Here is a 17,057-nt window from a genome sequence, read left to right as displayed (position 1 = left end):
ATTTGGTTTGTGTTTGGCAAGTTATACAGGCCAAAGATTAAACTAACAAACCTAGAATTGGATAATATTTTGCCACCAGCTTCACTAGCAACAGAGTCCCCAGTGTACAGACAACTATGACACTCAACAGTACTTAAAACAGTCTTGTACACGTCAGTAGAATTTTATCACATTTGACTCATCAGTTAAGAGCATATGAATGCAAACCTGTAAACTCTTAAAATATCTACAATTAGATTAATTCAGATGAATTAAGTGTAGGCAGAGCGGTTAAGCCCAAAGATTAGATGTATATGCAATATTCTAGGTGTGGTCTCACTAAAATTTATCAAGTAAATGTCACTGCGTACTAGCTTTATCAGTTTTTCATCTTTTAAACCATTCCAAGTTAAAGTTTAACACTGCCTTTTACAAAAGGAAATACTGAAAAAGATGACTACTTCCGTGTTTGACAGGAGTAGAAGGATGTTTAAACAAGGACACGACCTTGCTTACCTTAACTATACTAATAGGTTTCCTTGATAAATGGAAGCTGGCGTACAACAAGAAAGTGAGAGAGAAAATGAAGGCTCTATACCTACAACATAAAAAAATAAAAAGTATTTGGAAATTATTTTATTCAAATTTACTTTTAGTACTAAATTACATAAAAACATTACACAAGTCATTGGCAATCTTGGAATACTGGAAGACAACTTTTTTCATGTTCTCTAACAGCTTGAAGAGCCACCGTAGCAGTTACGCTGCTTTACGACACCTGCTCTCGTCTGGCTTTGGAAGGGAGCTTCGTAGCACTCGGGTACGGGCAGGACAACACGGCAGTGCTCTGGAGTCCACAGAGCTCATCTGCCTTGTTTACAACCTTCCTTTGGGGGGTATTAAAAGGCAGTTTAACATTAAACGTGCTGATAATCAGATTTCACGTTTCACCGTCTCATCAGGTTTTCTGCTATGACCAGGACATAAATGATGGCTCAGTGAACTGTTTGGCTACTGTGGGTCATTACTTCTTTCCTTCCTTACTGCTTTTAGGATTTTGCTTTACTTTTGCCTTTCTCTGTAACAACAGAAGTCAGCCATTTCTAGAGATGGACGAGGGGACTGACCCTGACTGTGGGTACTGTCAGCTGGAGCACATGAACGTAAATAACCAGCTTTGGGATTGGGAAGAAATTTTCCTTTGCACCTCACTGGCATCCTTGGGTCCTTCTCTGCAGTTCATCTAAATAAAAAAGGCATGTTAAACTCCCTGTCACTACTTACAGCACATTTCAGTTGTTTAAGAAGGAGAGCATTTTGTGGATTGGTGCTTTTAACAATACACAGAGATCAGAGTGTATCTACTGGCTCCTTCTAGCCTTGATCTTAAAATTAACATCTGTAAATAAAAGTACATATTATATCTAATATCACACAGCCTACTATGGTCCCTAATTTTTAATTAACCTTTTTCAATCATTTTCTGCCTTATAAAGGGTCTTGGTTTATGGTTCTGGCATATTCACAAAGACATTAAAAAAAAAAAAAAAAGACTGAGTTATCCCACGAGTTGAGTTATTCACCCCCATAACTGAAAACATCCTCACAAGTGATGCTGTTCTACTAGAGAAAGCATGTGATAAAATTACTCAAATGGGAAGTGCTTGGTCTTTCATTTGTTATTTTTTTGTTATTTGTACACAATTGACTCAGTATTCTATCTCAGAAAGCACAAGAACTGATGCCATCCAACTTCCAGGATTAGTTTTCCTAAAGCAAAGAGTTTTTCATTTTGTTTTGAGGTTTTTTTGTTGTTGTTTTTTTTTCCCCCAGTTTTTTTTTTTAATATTACAGTAGCAAGAATTAAAACTGCAATTCTACAAGTCTATACTACACATCAAATTACGGGGGGAGAAAATACACTTCTGGTTAAGAAGAGAAAGCTAAGCTTGAGCACCCCTCCCACCCAACAGTTTGAAAACAAAAGTCCGACGTTTATCCCTTCAAATACATACCTTGCAAAGAAAAGGACAAAAGGCTTTATTCTCTAGCACGCTTGACTAGTAAGGGTCTGTCTGGGTTCCCCCAACATAGTATCTCACTTTTTAAATGTCAGTAATATTTAAGTGTCAGCAATATTTATTTGTTATACAACTGTCTATATTTTCTTGCTGTATATTTTAAGCAACGAAAAAGCAAAAATAGAGCAAGGCAACAGTATCATCTTCCCCAGATACAAACTCACATTGTCCAAAACAAAGATCACCACCATACTTCGAGACTTACCACTGATCTCGTGAAAATGAAGTGATGAAGTGAATCCCAGGAGGAAGCCGAGCCATCTACTCTACAGCTGGTATTAAATTTTAGGCGATGCAATTATGCACTTGTGACGATGTTAGCTGTTCTTCAGAATGCTTAACAAAGGTCCTCCCAAAGCCATGCAATGGTAAGCTGTTAACAAACGTGGAAGATATGCTGCTGAGTTGATCTCCCTGTAGGGTTTTTTTTTTTTTTATACCTTCAGTCACGACGTGGCAAATTCTTCACTCTGCCTTTGTTAATTGCTGATCTTCAAATAAGAGAAGCTGGTAAGTAAATATTCCTATTGAGTTACTGTAATATTTTCTAATCATAATGTTTGAATCAGCAATTATCTATTTCAGAGACAAGTAATTACCATAACTAACCTTCTAGACATCAAAAACTTAAGGGAGAATTTTAAGCTGATAAAAATCACAGCCTTTTCTGAATTTTATCATGTATAATCTATTTTGAGAAGTCAGCATAGCATAAAGCAGTGGGGACACAAGGGAAAGATGCAGTTGGAACATGATCCAAAGCCAGCTGACATTAAAACACTCTGCTTTTGTCCCAGAAAGACTAGAAATAGGCAATTCCCCACCTTACAAAAGTCTATTTTAACAGGTCAGAAACATTAATGAGGTTGAAATTTGTTCAGAAATGACTGTAGCGTTTTCAGCCCAGAACAGACTCCTCCAGCTTGAGAGTGGGTGCTGCTGAACAATGCTGCCAGCAAAACTTGACCAGCACTCCCTCTTTCAGACCAATTTCCCTGTCCCAGTATCAGTGCTGCACAAAGCATCGCATCATCAGAAAACTTGGAAAAGGTTATAAAAAAGAAAAAAAAGTATTTTCACCACTTGAGCTCCCAACACCAGCTCATCCAGCACAAGGGAGAAGGCGGACTTACGTGCATACATGACATGCAGGGAAGAGTGAGACTGTGGCAGCATTAATTCAGTTTGGTTTAAAATCTTGTAGAGTTCCTCCTGTTTGTTCAAATTTGGGCCAAAGCCCCTCAACAGAAGAAGATGCACAGCACCCTTTATTACAGGCACTGCAACAGGAACTAGCTGCACTGTTATTTCACAGCAAGTCTGAGCCAACTGTTGAGTAACATGACAAAAGGCACTGTAGGCAAAAGGTGTGACCACAACTCATGCGTGCAAGCCAAGCCTCCCTGTGTGCTAACAGCAGAGCCACCCCAGCAGGATGCCAAATAACATGCCAGGGTCTGCAACATAACCTCTACCCCCCCGGTAGCCCAGTCAGCGGGCTTAACACCAGCCACTGCCGTGCTCCTGACGGGAAGCTGGTAGGATACAGGACTAGCTCTCCTGGTAATTGATGGGATGCATGCTAAAGCAAAATCTCCTTCGAAGAAAACACACCTGCCAAGACCAAGGTTTTGCCTTTGCCTGGAATTTTAGAGGCTGCCACAGGGCAGGCAAAGGTGTGAGCCTCTCTCCTCTCATCTTTATTGCCCCATTTTACTACAAAAATCAAAACTACTCCTCCTCAGCCAGCTGAATGACAACACCAAAGAGTGCCTGCTGTGTCAAAGGTGGCAACTTGTGAGCTTCACTATCCACATAGGCTTTTTCCCCAGGAATGGAGGAAAACTACCACCTCTTCACCTAACAGTATCTCAACAAAAGATCAAGGGTCTGCTCCTTTATGCTAACACATTTTTGTCATACCTTTATTTTTTCCAGTGTCCTGGTTCAGCTTGACACCTCCCTCCCCTAAAAGTGAATTGACTTGCTAATCCTGTTTGGCATGTTCCACCTCCTTCCCATACAGCGATGGTTCAGGTGGCTAATACATCAGAAAGCCTGCCCTGAAAAACAACTGATCCAATAGAGAATATTAACTCACTCTGTGGCCACAAAACTGCTGTGCAGGATGAATCTGAAGCAGCAGGAGCATAAAGGCAGAGGCTAAAGGTGGGACTACCCCTTACAGCCTTGGCTAGCTAGTTAAGTCAGCTGAACTCCAATTTCAAACCAACAACTGCTTGTCAGTAATTTTTTGTTTGGTTGAAATGAGCTCTGGATAGCTGCAGCGGAAGAAGAAAGGGAAGAAGAAGAAGAAGAGGTGGGCACTAGGAGTGAATTTTTCTTCCAGTAGTAACAGATCTATTTCAGGGTGATCTCAAACCCCATTTCCCCTCTCTCACAGTTATAGCAAACACCGAAACTATTATTTAACTGACCACACTAAGTGAGGTGACAGAAATGCCTACTGGGAAAAAACAGAGGCCAGCAAAGAACAAAAATCTGAGGTGATAAACATCTTTAAACAGTTCCCTTAAAATATAACGGAACAAGGCAATTCTCATTATAGAAAAGTAATTGTTTAACAGGTTACTATTGAACGGCTTTAGTGTAAACAGAAAAAGACTTCACACATCTTACAAAAGGTTTCATCACTAAGCGGTCACACAAGGCTGCACATCTGTGCACCTGCTGCACAGATCATACTCACACCACCTCCTAACAGTGTATCCCTGCCACAAATCGAGTCACAAGGCCCTAGCAAAGACGACTGGACTATCAGCAGCATTTAGAGAACTGTGCCCTAACTCTATTTGACAGGGGCTGGTTTCATTTTATCTACTGCAGGCAGAGACATCTGAGTTCTCGTTTACTTGTCAACAACTGATCTCTCTCCCCATATATCCCTAAGTTCCTCTGACACTCACGTGCTTTTAATAAACAAACACAACTTCCTCCACAAAAGCAAAAAAACTTCTGGCAATAAAACTTGTGTTAACAGGTTATAAAGATCACATCCTGCTGTAGATTAAACCAGATTTTAAAACCAAGCTATTCTTCAGGCTACAACACATAACTGGTAGTTTACCAATACATCCTTTATATTTCCGTTTTACTAACGAAGCCCAAGGACAAACTCCCAATTCAATCACTCAAACCGATTTTATGTTCTTTCATTTTCAGCAACTATTTTACCTGACAGTCAAAACAAATACTTTCACTTCCTCCTCCTTGTACCTACTGCAAGGTATAAAGCAATATTCTGGTACTTACTTTGCATCCATATTTACCTTCCAAACTTTGTACTGCTTCTTCAGGCTTCTTGCTGCATTGGCTGAAACATAGCTCCCTCCCTGTTTCAGGAAAACACAGTCACTCGCGACTGGCCTTTATCACTGCAAATACTGCAAACCTTGGCTCAGCTGTGCTGCAGCCCCTGCCTGGCCCCTGCCCCGTCAGGCACAGCTCCCCCGGAGGGCAGACATTAATTCTGTGCATGCAGAGACAACGGGTAACGCGAGTCCTCCTCAGGGTGTCCTTAAGGGCTCAAAAAGCCTTTAGACACACACAGATCAAATGCATATTGTGCTTAATACCCAGCAGCTCTGCACCTGAGCCATAAACTGCCAAATCCATCAGCTTTGAACCTTAAATGGCCTCAGTCCTTCTGTTTAATACAGAAGGCAGAAAACACTTAATCCTGGCGTAACAACAGGGGACAAGTGAATCCCGCCCTGCATCCCGGGACCCCGCGTTACCACCTGCGCCCCGCCAGGGACTCCCACACCACCAGATGATCCAGTGGAAGCCAGGGCGGCCGTCCAGCCTCCCTAAACATCGAGCCAGGCCGAGGACAGCACACCCTCACCCCGCGGGGCCAGGCCAGGAGGAAGGTAACGAGCACATGCCTCCCCCTTTAGCGGGCCTTCCCCAGCGGTACGAGGTGCTGTAGCGTCCGGGAGCCCCCACTCGTACCCCACGGAGACGTTTCACGGCAGGTCAATGCCCACCGAGGGCTGGTCTCTGCCTCGGGGTTACAGCCGCTCGGCGGGCTCCTGCCTCCAGCCGCGCACCCTCAGGACTACAACCGTACGGCTAGTCCCTCCGCTACCAACGAAACGTAAGGGTGCCCCCAAAACAATCATCCCCGGGTCCGGGGCCTGACCCCGCCGGCTGGGGCGGAGGAAGAAGGTCTCACAGCAAGCCCAGCCTCGAAGACATAAAATGAGGAAAGCAAGACAAAAGGGGAAGGAAAGAAAACGGGGAGCCGGGGGCGTTGGTGGCCGGGGAGGTGAGCGCCTGAGCCCCGGCAGCACTGCAGCCAGCCGCCTTCCCAACGCCTCCGGCAGAAAGCCGGCGCCGCCGCGCCCGGGATATCCCCCGCGCGATCGCCGCTCCCGAGCAGTCCCGCAGGGGAAAGGGCCGCCGCACACGCGGGAAGTGGCGGCGACGCCCCCGCTCCGCCCCCGCCGCGGGAACGGCAGGTGCACGGCCGCCCCCCACCCGCCGAACCTACCCGCTGTCGCTGCTCTCGCCCTCCCGCCGCCGGTAGCTTCCTGCTTCCTGCCTGGCCTGCACCGAGCCGAGCGGAGTTGAGCGGCCGGGCGCGGCTGCGGATCGCCGCCCGGCCGCGGGAGCTGGCGGCGGGACCGGTCTGCCCGGGCCCCTCCCCACTGCGCCGTGGAGGAGGAGGGCGCCCTGCGGCGGCGGGGCGGGCTGTGCCACGGCGGCTGGTAAGAATCGCCCCGTGGGCTGGTCCGTGCCAGCAGCGCGACCCGCGGAGGCTCTGGGCCACCTCTGTAACGGCCGGCGAAGCCTGCGAGAGGAACCGCTGCTCCCGGCCCGGCCTCCCACGGCTCCCCGGGCCTCGCCGCCGCGGGGCTGAGGGGGCGGCGGCTCCTCGGCGGGGCACCACCCCCAGCCCGCCGGAGAGAGAAAAGCCGCTCCTTGAGCCAGTGCCGCCGGCCGTCCCCGCCGACCCACCTGTCACCCCGGCGGCCTCTCCCGCTTCAGAGTGACGGCCCAGAGACGGCCCGACGCGATCTCCGGGCAGGCAGGCAGCCGGCCCCGGCCCGGGTGGGGGTGCGGGGGTGCTCCACCGCAGCGCTGTCGGCTGCTCGTCTGAAATACGCGATGGTATTCCTGGTGCCAAACCGCAAACGTTAAGAAATCATGCACTATCATCTGAAAACTGACAGAAAAATCCGGTGCTGCTTCTTTAATAAATATTTGTTTTATTTGCCTTCTGGTTTCCTGATCCTGCAGTGCTTTTTCATTTTCAGCAAGCATATATATTTCAACGCTTAGTTATTTATATAAATGTGTACTTCCAGCTGCAGGTATATTTCTTTCTCATGACTGCCTCACCTGTGTGGATAACCTTACGCTGTTTATTTCATCCAAAACTGAATAGCTGTTAACATTTACCTTGTGCAGGTTTTAATTTATAACTGTTTGCCCCTTGTAGAGCAATCACCTGCCTGGCACAAGCAACCCGCTTAAGGCACTCACTAAAATGTTGTTCTGTTTTGTCTCTGCCCTGCCATCTTGCGCTGCCTGTGCTGCTAATACCAATAAAAGAAACTCTTTGACTCCCAGTGTGATATTACTTAGGCTCCACAGTTCAAACGCTTAGACACGGTGCTTGGCTCTGCTCCATGATCCCGGTGGCATCTTCCCTTCGCTTCCACCTGGTCAATAAACAAGCCCTTACAATAACCAGGGTCCCAGAGCTGCACCCAGACCAGTGCGATGCAGACTGGTGTTCCACAACCTGCTGCTGTTACGTTTGTCACTGGCAGATGTTGACTCCCACTCAGGCTCACATCCTTCTAGCTGAGATTTGTAAGTAGTGAATCGGAGGTTAAAAAAAAAAAGTCTTCAGCTCCTCAAATGTTACAAAGTTCCTACTTGAAAAGCTAATGCACTGCGCTTGATTAGCATCAGTCTTATCTTCTAAGGAGGCAATTTTGGTTCACAGATAAAAGCAAAAGCGGCTACTCAGCATCAAAAAGTCTCACATTAGTACAGCTTTTACAGAACCATCACCCAGTATAAGACAATCCACAATTTCATCCAGTGTCTGGGGAGAGGACACTGCCTGGTTGCTTTTTGACACTGCAGTCCTATGCCCCTTGTGAATCTGAAAGAAAAATCATCTCCCCAAACCCTCACCAGCTCAGCTGAAATGGCTGATGCCCTGGGCAGCAGGACTAAGTTTAGCCAACTCTTAACGCTTGGGAGGTAGAGCGTAAACAGGCATTTCCAGAGCTGCTTTAGCTCTCCACATTTACTGTCCCCGTATAATGGGGCATGAACCGGACAAGGTAATACTGAGCAGGTGCATCATGGCAATGCCATTGTCCTAGGGAGAGGGCATTTGTTCTCTGGGCTGGCAAAGCACACGCTAACAGCAGCTATAGATGGGGTAGTTACAGCCAGAGCAGAGCATCTATGTATGTTGACGTTTGTTCATTTCCGTTGTAATAACCACTTAGCAGAGACAAAAACTAGATGGGGAGTGCTCTTCTAGGAAAAGAGATTTGCATGACTCATGTCGCTGCACTTTTGCACCAGCACGGGAAAGCACCCAGGCACCATCTACTCTGACTGGCACAGGCACATAGAAAAATGAAGCTTTGTCTCTTTACAGCAGAAAAGGTCAGACCCATCACAATGCATTTGTTTGTATACATGATTAGCCATCCCAAATTATCACTACTATCACCATCATGCAGGATCCTCATTTTTTTTTAATTTATTTTGGCTTGGCCCTTTTTAATTTCCTTAAATACTTTAACCTTTCTTGAGTATCTTTCTCTCTTCAGTTACAAGCAACTTGCAAGAAGCATGAGCCCAACAGCCACAAAAACCTATGATATTTTTCCTATTTAAAGCAGAAACTATCTCCCATTAAAATAAAGGTCCCTCCATATTCCATTCCTCTAACATCATTGAAACCTCCTGGCTGCCACACTTGGCACAGCTGCTCCCTGCTGTGCCAGTGCTGGTCACCACCAGCTACAGTTGCCAGAAGCCATCAAATAAGTAAGAACGTAGAGAAAAGGAGCAGCATGAGCTTGTGCTGCTGGTTGCACAACAGCCTGCTTGTGTCCAGTATCACAGGAGGGCCAGAGGTCCGTCAGAGATAAGAAGTGGTCTACAGCCAGGAGTAAATGGTTGAAAAACAGAACACAAAACTCCATTATTTAAAATAACATATGTAATCTAGAGCCTCACAGAGAACAACAGAGAGGATGTTTTGCCACTTCCTTTCTAGAAGGAAATACAAATGAAGGATACGGTCCAGTAAATGGTTTTATTGGGTAGCAAGCATGCCAGCAGCTTGGCTTTCTAAGCCTCCGGCAATGTTCATGCTAGAGGAAATAGAAAAGGGCGTGTTCTTGTCTGCAAAACCAAACAGAAATAAAGATGTATGAGTTGACATGCTTACGTATGCTTCTGCTGGCACTTCTCTCAGAGAAGATAACCTAATTTCCTGGTTGACAGTTAAATTTTACTTCCACTGAACAAGAGTGCTGCTCTTAACTCCTCAAGTCCTGATTTAAAACTCTTAAGTCAGCGGATGTCAGCATAGTCTTTCCTTTGCTGAATAGGTGATATGGGCTGAACAGAGGTCTGAATGCAGACTGTTGCATCCTTTAGCTGATGAATGTATTTATTTTCTTTCCAGTAAATTGCACAAGTTTATGTTATGATTCACAATTGCACAGATGGAAAAGTCTAATCTGTTTAGCCATTGAGTGATCTCTTTGTCTTAGGGGATCAGAAAAGTTTATAACTTCTTTACATAATAATGGGTTGTTAAATAGTATCTTGCTATATAAAAATTGATATTTACTTAGACTTTATTCCACACATGTAGCAGGATTCTCAGGACTGATATAATCACAGCTTTTAGTTGCCTTTATTAGTTTTACATGCTTTGTTTTCCCAACAGAGCAGCTGGGATATTATATAAGCAATTCACATTAACACTGGGTGCAATCCAAATATAACCTGCCGTTGAGCTTTGGCAGACAAAAAAAAAAAAAATTATATCCGAAAGAATGAAAAAAAGAAAGGGGCTTTGTGTGAAGGACATGCCTGTATGGCTAGGAGTAGACAGGTACAGCCCTGCTGCGGCCATACTCAGAACGGGCTGGAGGTAAGACAGCTGTGGTCTGGAAGCTGTCTAGCTCAGTTAGCACACTATGTCCTGCCTGTTGATGAGAAATTTTAGCGCCGGCATAGTGCCACACTAATATGATTACGTAGTTTCCAGACTGGTACTTTCATCGCATCTAGCTTGCCAGAAAGCTAGTGAGGATCACCAGTTGGTGTCTCTAGGAAAAGAGACCAGTGGACAAGACCACTGTGCCCGCACAGCCTTTTCCCCAGCCAGAGCAGGATGGTACCTGAGTACTACAGGATACTTATGAAGAAAAAAACCTATAGCAAGTAGAACATGGCCGGGGGGGGGGAGCAGTAAAAATGCCTCCAGGTCTCCTACATAAACATAGATATTGCTATAACTGCAGGAGACACTTAGGAATAATGGCATTTATTTGAACCCTATGAGTTGCCTATCAGTCTCCTGTCACATTCAGAAAAATGACATCAGTGCTGCTGACAGTATGCTTGCTGACTCATCCCAGGGGTGGTGACTGGGACTGTTAAATCACCTCATGCCATCTAAAGAAAGATCTGTAAAAAAAGTGGTTATAGCAACAGTGGTGTCTGTTGGGGTAGGATCTACTGGAGGGAGTCCTGGGCAGAGCACATGACCTGTTGCTGCAGGGCCCAGCAGCCCCCACAGCTAGGATGGGGGTTCCCTGGTTAGAGACCCAGATCAGCTCTTACACCTTCAGCCACTTGCTCTTGGAAAAATGAACAAGAATGTACTGAGAACACAGATTTAAAAAAAAACCAAACCAAACACAACCAAACTGTATTATTACAAATTGCATCTGTAAAACAATATATAGACCATCTTTCATTACAAAAGAAGAACAACTATTTTGAGGAACTTATCTTGAAGAATTTAATGGGAAATGGGAAAGTTTCTCTTGTCACTTTGCCCTTATTTCTACTCTTCTTAAATTGCCTTGAGAGCTGTGGAAGTGCAAGAAAAGGCTACAGAAACAATTGCTGAGGAATAAATAGAATGAAATAGGCTGGTAGACTACTGAGAGATTTCATTTCTCCATGCTTGCAAACTTCATCACTGGAAGGTAGTTATATGACAAGGGAGGAATGAGGCATATTTTACTAGAAATCAAATACCGGAACAGTTACAAATACCATGGTAAAAGAGAAAGCAGACCAGAACAGAGAGCTTACACTAAAGCAATTGCCTTGCAAGTCATGTATCAGAAGATGAAGTACGAAGGTATTCAAGCTGACAGGAATGAGGAGGCAGCAAATTAGTCCCATCTACCTCAATCGGTTCATTCTTCTCTATTGAATTCATTCTGAGTTACCAGGTTAGGACTTCAGATGGTATGGACAGAAGGGTTTGGCTCCTTTAGCTTTATGTCATTGCAAGCTGTGCCTAAATAAAGAAGCTTAGGTTTGGGGTTTTGTTTATTTAATGAAACAAAACCCTCTTCCAGAGAGAAGTAGAGAAAAGTGTAATATTAACACTGCTTTATCCACATACTAACCATAAGATACTTTTTTATCTCATGAATGCCAACTGCTTTCTTGGTAGCAGTAGTAACACTGACTGTCATAAAAGTCTTGAGAAAAGACATTACTAACAATTTCCTAAATGGAATAGAAGTGAAGTGATCCGTATATGTCCCTATTGCACTTTAGAGGAAAAGGAGACCCCTTATGTGAAAGAAAAACTTGACAATTTTCCCATATGTCTGAAGAATGGAATGTGCTCTGGACTTCAAAATGAACAGTAAGGCCAGAGAAATGGAAGGCAGGGTATAAATACAGCAGAATGCTTTCCCGTGGATAATTTGCAGGAGGGAATGGAAAGGTTATATTTAGCCAAGATGCAAAAAAGTATTACCAGTATTTCAAGAATGGTCTTCATATGAACTTTTCTTTCCTAATCATCCTGCCTTCAGGATATCCCAATGTTAATTGTACTTGGAAGAGGCAGTTGTAAACTGAGTGGCTAGAAAGGTCATTTACTTGTTTTTCTGGCTTGGTTATGAGGACAAAAAGAGGTTATCTTTATTTGGCATACAAACATACTAAGCAGCTTTAATTTTGCCTGTAAAGGGCTTAAAAAGAGCTGTGCAGAGAGAAGTTCCTATTTTGCAAAGCATTTTGACATTTCAGAATCTGGCTTCTTTCTGAATTGGAGGGAAAAAACCCAATATATGGAAGTTAGTGACAGTAAATTCCACTTTTTCCACTGTTTGGTCCCATAATCTAAGAAAGTATTTTGAATTCTTTAAGTGTGTATGGTAGTATATATTGCAGAATAATAAAAAGACCTGAAATGTATAGTCTCAAACAAGAAACTCCCCTTTAGGTATTATTTTAATTCCCTAATCCCACAGTTTTCCTCCAAAAGGTTGATGAAATCAACCTGGTTTATGTTTAAATTTCAGGAGGAAGAGAGCTGATTTCATTAAGTTTTTCCTGACAAATCCAGTTTACACTTTGCTAGGATCTGATACTGACCATGCAGTACCCTAGGCTGTGGTTTTAGCTGTAAATTTTAGTTGTAAATTGTTATATTCTAAGAGATAACAAAACATTTCCCTACAGATTTCTGTTCTTTAAGTTCCTTTCAAAAGCTATAAGCTTGCCCAGGTCTGCCCTACCTAAAGCAATAAATGGTCATTTGCATCTCTAATTTAGCCCAGAGCAAAATTCAAACTGACTTGGCCCAAGAACTGGCCCTCATGAAGTAACCAGCTCTGTCAGTAATGACTGACCAGTATGTGAAGTAAGGAAACCAACCTGTGAATCAGGCAAATGACCTCCACTCTCCCTATTAATTTTGATGGCAGAATTTGAAAAGGGAGCTCCCTAGGGCCGTATCACTGGCCGGGTGGAGAAAAGCTGGTTCACAGAGGCATTGCCCCTGGGAGAAGGATGCATGGCAGGACAGACCTCTCCTAGAGGGCAGGAATGCCAAAATGCACCCAATGTGAATTAAGAAGCATGCCACCTTTACCACATCAGAGGTAATGTGTGCACCCTGCTGTATTTTTAGCACCCCTTTGAAGGGAGACACTGATTGCAACGTAGAGGTGAACAAGCAGTACTGCTGTTTCTAATGTTCATTGTGCTACATGTTTTCAGAGCTTGGTCAGGGCTGGAAGGAGCCCCTGAGGCCCAACCTGGCACAGCAGCTTTTTCCCTGCAAAACCTCTGCACTGCCAAAAGTCTCCCCACTCCTAACACCGGGTAAAGTCCAATGAGAGCCGGGAGCATAGCAAGCTCTAAAAGCGCCTTTTGGCCTTTCCTCCCTACAGAGGAGCTCTCTGGCTAAACTTAAAGTGAGGACCTACAAATCTGGAGGTGCCTTATGGGGTCCTGTGCCTGGCAGCCTTTTGCTTTTTGTGTCACTGTCTTTCCTGGTTTGTAAGCACCTCTGGCAGCAACGGCGGGGGCTGTTTCTCTGGAGCTTTTTTTCCCTATGGGGCTTCTACTCAAACTGCAAACCAGGAGGTTCTCCAGGGCAGCTCACAGCTATGGCAGCTTCTGCCCTCTCCTGCCAGGGTGACTGGCAGTCGGTGCCGGCAGCTGCCAGCTGAGCCAGCAGTAAGAACAGAGCAGATAATCAGCACATCCACTAACTCTCTCAAGCTGTTTGCCAAATGAAATTTATGTACAAGATCAGCAGGACCTTAAGAATATTTATGGTATTATGTTGGTCTTTTGACAGAAAAAGAACAAGAGAATAAGGATGATAGCAGCCCTTGTTTCAACAGTAAAATACTTAAAGCTTAACTTTAATCTGACATTGAAACACCCAAATGCAGCTGGAAGACCAGAAACTACAAAATATATCCTCCTTGCCATTAATTCTATGCATCCATATAAGATAGTTTCTGGATATAGAAAACTTTAAATGATGCCTCCCTCATTTAGGTCAAACTATGTGATCCCAACATACAGACATTTGTGCTATCTGCCATTTCTAGGTTCAGAGCAGTTTAAATTTTATAAAGAAATAGTTTGTGGCTGTTTCCCAAGAAAAGTGAACTGTTCCTCCTTCAGGACTCTGAGAAATATGTTGAGCAGGAGGAGTAAGTGATCATTAACGGCATTGTATCTGATGGCTTGTCACTGTGTCCTGTCTGTGTCAGAGCTGTCCCCTGGGCTACGTCAACTTTGAAGCCAAAAGACATATCCGGTTATTTTTGTCATTGAGTTTAACAGGGAGCACTTCTGTAGGCATCCTGAACATATTTTCCCTTACAACTCTGAGCAGCAGTGTCTGTTTAGAATTAGTATGCCATTCACAGACTAAGTAACCAGTTTTATAATTAGAGACATTACTGTATTGTAGATAAAAGAATTTAGCCATCCTTAGGTGAAAGAAGAAACTGAGGCATCATCAAGAGTGAGAAAGGAGGAAACGAGCAGACTGTGTTTCAGATAACATGTACTCATATCCAGTTCTGCAGGAGGTAAGCAATCGGAGCAGTAGTTTGCATACTCTGCGGTTACTTATTAACAGTAGAACCATTATGCAAATTAGGCTTCCCTAGTCAAATGCTGGAGATGTGCAGGACAGAGAAATAACCAATTTTGAGTTAATAAATGTATAGCTTCTTAAAGCTCTGTCAGCTAATAAAATTTAGTTTCAGTGCTTTTAAATGTTTCAAACAGAAAGCACTCTCAAATTAGTAACTGCGTGTTAGCTCAGAAGCCCAAACGCTTCCTATGAGCTAGGAACATGATGGTATTTAGCAATAGTTCTCTTTCAGTTTCATCTTTGCCCAACTGAAAACAGAAAGACACATATACAACATAAGTGACACATCTTAGTAAATAAATACTATTTATTTATTTATTATATACACACTGGCTATTTAGATTCCTGCCTACAAAAACTAAGAAAATTACCTGAATATATGGTGTATCTTTGTATAGAGATGACCCTGTTTTTCTTCTGGTTTGTGTGGTGAAGCTTTGACCTAGGGTTTAAGGTGACCTCCACCACGTTTTCCAACCACTTGCCACTCCTTTTGCTGCCTACCTCAGAGGCGTCACCTCCTCTGCCCAGTGTTTAGTTAGCTGACTGCTTTTCACCACGCATATCCTCGCATGGCTCCTCTCATGAAACCTCAGCCATTAAATTGCTGTGCAAAGTGACAGGTGATTCGCCTGAGTCCTGTATCACTGGCTGGCCCTGAGTTCTGCCGAGCTCCTGCAAGCACTGTGAAGCTGCTGCTTTGCAGAAGAGTCAAGTACCACTTGCATTTTGCAAGACAAGCTGTCCTCAACACCTGCAGGAGGTGGGCATGAGCTGTAATGCTGTCACCATCGACTCCCTTAGCCAAGGTAGATTTTTAGGGCATTTTCCTCTGCAAATAATAACAAAGCACTACCTTGCATTGAGGCAAATAAGATCTTTTTAAAGAGTGACTGCTTTTGAATACTGCAGCTCCTATATGAAACATAAAAAAATGCTACATAAAATACAAAGCAGGTCTTTTCCATTTGGGGTATTATTAATGATTAATATGGACTGAGGGTGGCTGTGATGTACTATCCTTTCTCCTGTTCCTTGTGAGCTACTCCCTTCCTCTCTTCTTGGCCTTTTGAGAAAGGAGAGCCCTCCTCTTACCTACCTGCATTGATTTAGCTGTAATGATATTAGTATGGGAGGCTCTTGACTGGCTGAGGTGACTAAACTTGTCATCCGAGTTAGGTAGAACACTGCTGAGGCTGACTGAGTAGAAGAGTTTGCAGAAAAGTCGGAATACGGAGAATCTCCTACATATTAAGATCATTAAGAATTACCATTACTGAAAGGAGAGGAAAAAAAAATAGTGGAAGTAAAAGTAGTTGTCTGTGTGAAAGCAGAAGATGCTTAAGTCATTTAAAAACCTGACTGACTCATCGTTCTGCTCTCTCATTAGTAACTCTGTTAGAACTGCACAGTGCCCCTGTTACCACAGCAGTTAGTGCAATTTCGAAAAAATAACGGGAGAGATAACTTGCACTCCTTTGATTCATTTATGCAGAAACACAGGATTTTCCACGCCAGATCACACAGTTGTTTGATGACTTCCAGTGCCTAAGCTCCAGCAGCGATCAGTGACAGAGCATTTCCCCACCTCTGTCCTGACCCCTGAATTACCCATATGGACCATTCTGCATAGAAGAGGGAGGAATCTCTTCAGAGAACCCTGAAACACAGAGCCTAATCGCTAACAGCACGACAGTGCCCCAAGCATACCTGTTACAGCCCAAGCACGTTTCTGTGACACCTCTTGAGGAGTACACATGGGTCCTCTGCCTCCAGCTGCGGTGTCAGACATGCACCATCAAGCCAGCTTTAGAAATCCTGTGGGATTTCAGAAACTGGAGGTGAATGCCGTTCCTTCTGGCTCCAGTTTAAAGGAGGGTGCTGAATTTCCAGTGGGACTCACCAGGCTGCGCAGGTGGAACTTGTCTGGTCTGTTGAGCAGGTGAAAGAGACTCATCATAAGGCTGAAACCGTAAGGTATAAACAAAAAGATAAGATCCATGGACTGGAATTTCTGACCATTATTAAACCTGACAGGAAAAAAAAAATCTAGATGCAGGAACGGTTTTAAAAGCAAAAATGTTGTTTACAGGCCAAATCAGCCAAACTACTGGGAGCTCTCAGAAGACTGAGGGGTCTCAGGTCACATCTTAAATGTCACCAGCCTGTTTCACGACACTAACCGTACAGGTCGGGAAAAACTAAGCGCAAGAAGCAGAAGGGAGATCAGTGCCAGGGAAAGGCCGGCGTCCCACGCCCCCGAGCGTTTATTAACACGACAGTCCTTTGCCGGTTGCCGCACCCCTCCCAGGACTTCCGCG

At 44.3% G+C, this 17,057-nt stretch overlaps 1 protein-coding gene across 28 annotated transcripts in view; it reads right to left on the bottom strand.

Moving 5' to 3' along the window:
* The window catches only part of SLC37A1 (solute carrier family 37 member 1), a 46,986-nt gene extending 29,932 nt beyond the window's left edge, over positions 1 to 17,054 (bottom strand). For 3 of the 28 annotated variants that reach the window (XR_008575893.1, XR_008575894.1, XM_054816665.1), the window contains exons 1-4: positions 6,577 to 7,761; positions 5,334 to 5,413; positions 2,266 to 2,551; positions 496 to 577 (exon numbers count right to left, since the gene is read on the bottom strand). Coding sequence is in view for 23 of the 28 variants with exons in the window: in XM_054816665.1 (XP_054672640.1) it covers positions 496 to 577; positions 2,266 to 2,321 (138 nt within the window). In the remaining 5 variants the exon portion in view is untranslated. Of the gene's footprint in view, positions 1 to 495; positions 578 to 2,265; positions 2,568 to 3,193; positions 3,955 to 4,161; positions 4,322 to 5,333; positions 5,414 to 6,035; positions 6,525 to 6,576; positions 7,768 to 16,446; positions 16,555 to 16,639 lie in introns of those variants that run through there. The other 25 variants (XM_054816769.1, XR_008575897.1, XR_008575900.1 and 22 more) reach the window with 25 other exon arrangements.
* Positions 17,055 to 17,057: the final 3 nt, after the last annotated feature.

The sequence above is a fragment of the Grus americana genome, chromosome 1 (genome assembly GCF_028858705.1).
Source record: "Grus americana isolate bGruAme1 chromosome 1, bGruAme1.mat, whole genome shotgun sequence".
Lineage (NCBI taxonomy): Eukaryota > Metazoa > Chordata > Aves > Gruiformes > Gruidae > Grus > Grus americana.
This window is presented reverse-complemented; position numbering and strand designations above follow the sequence as displayed.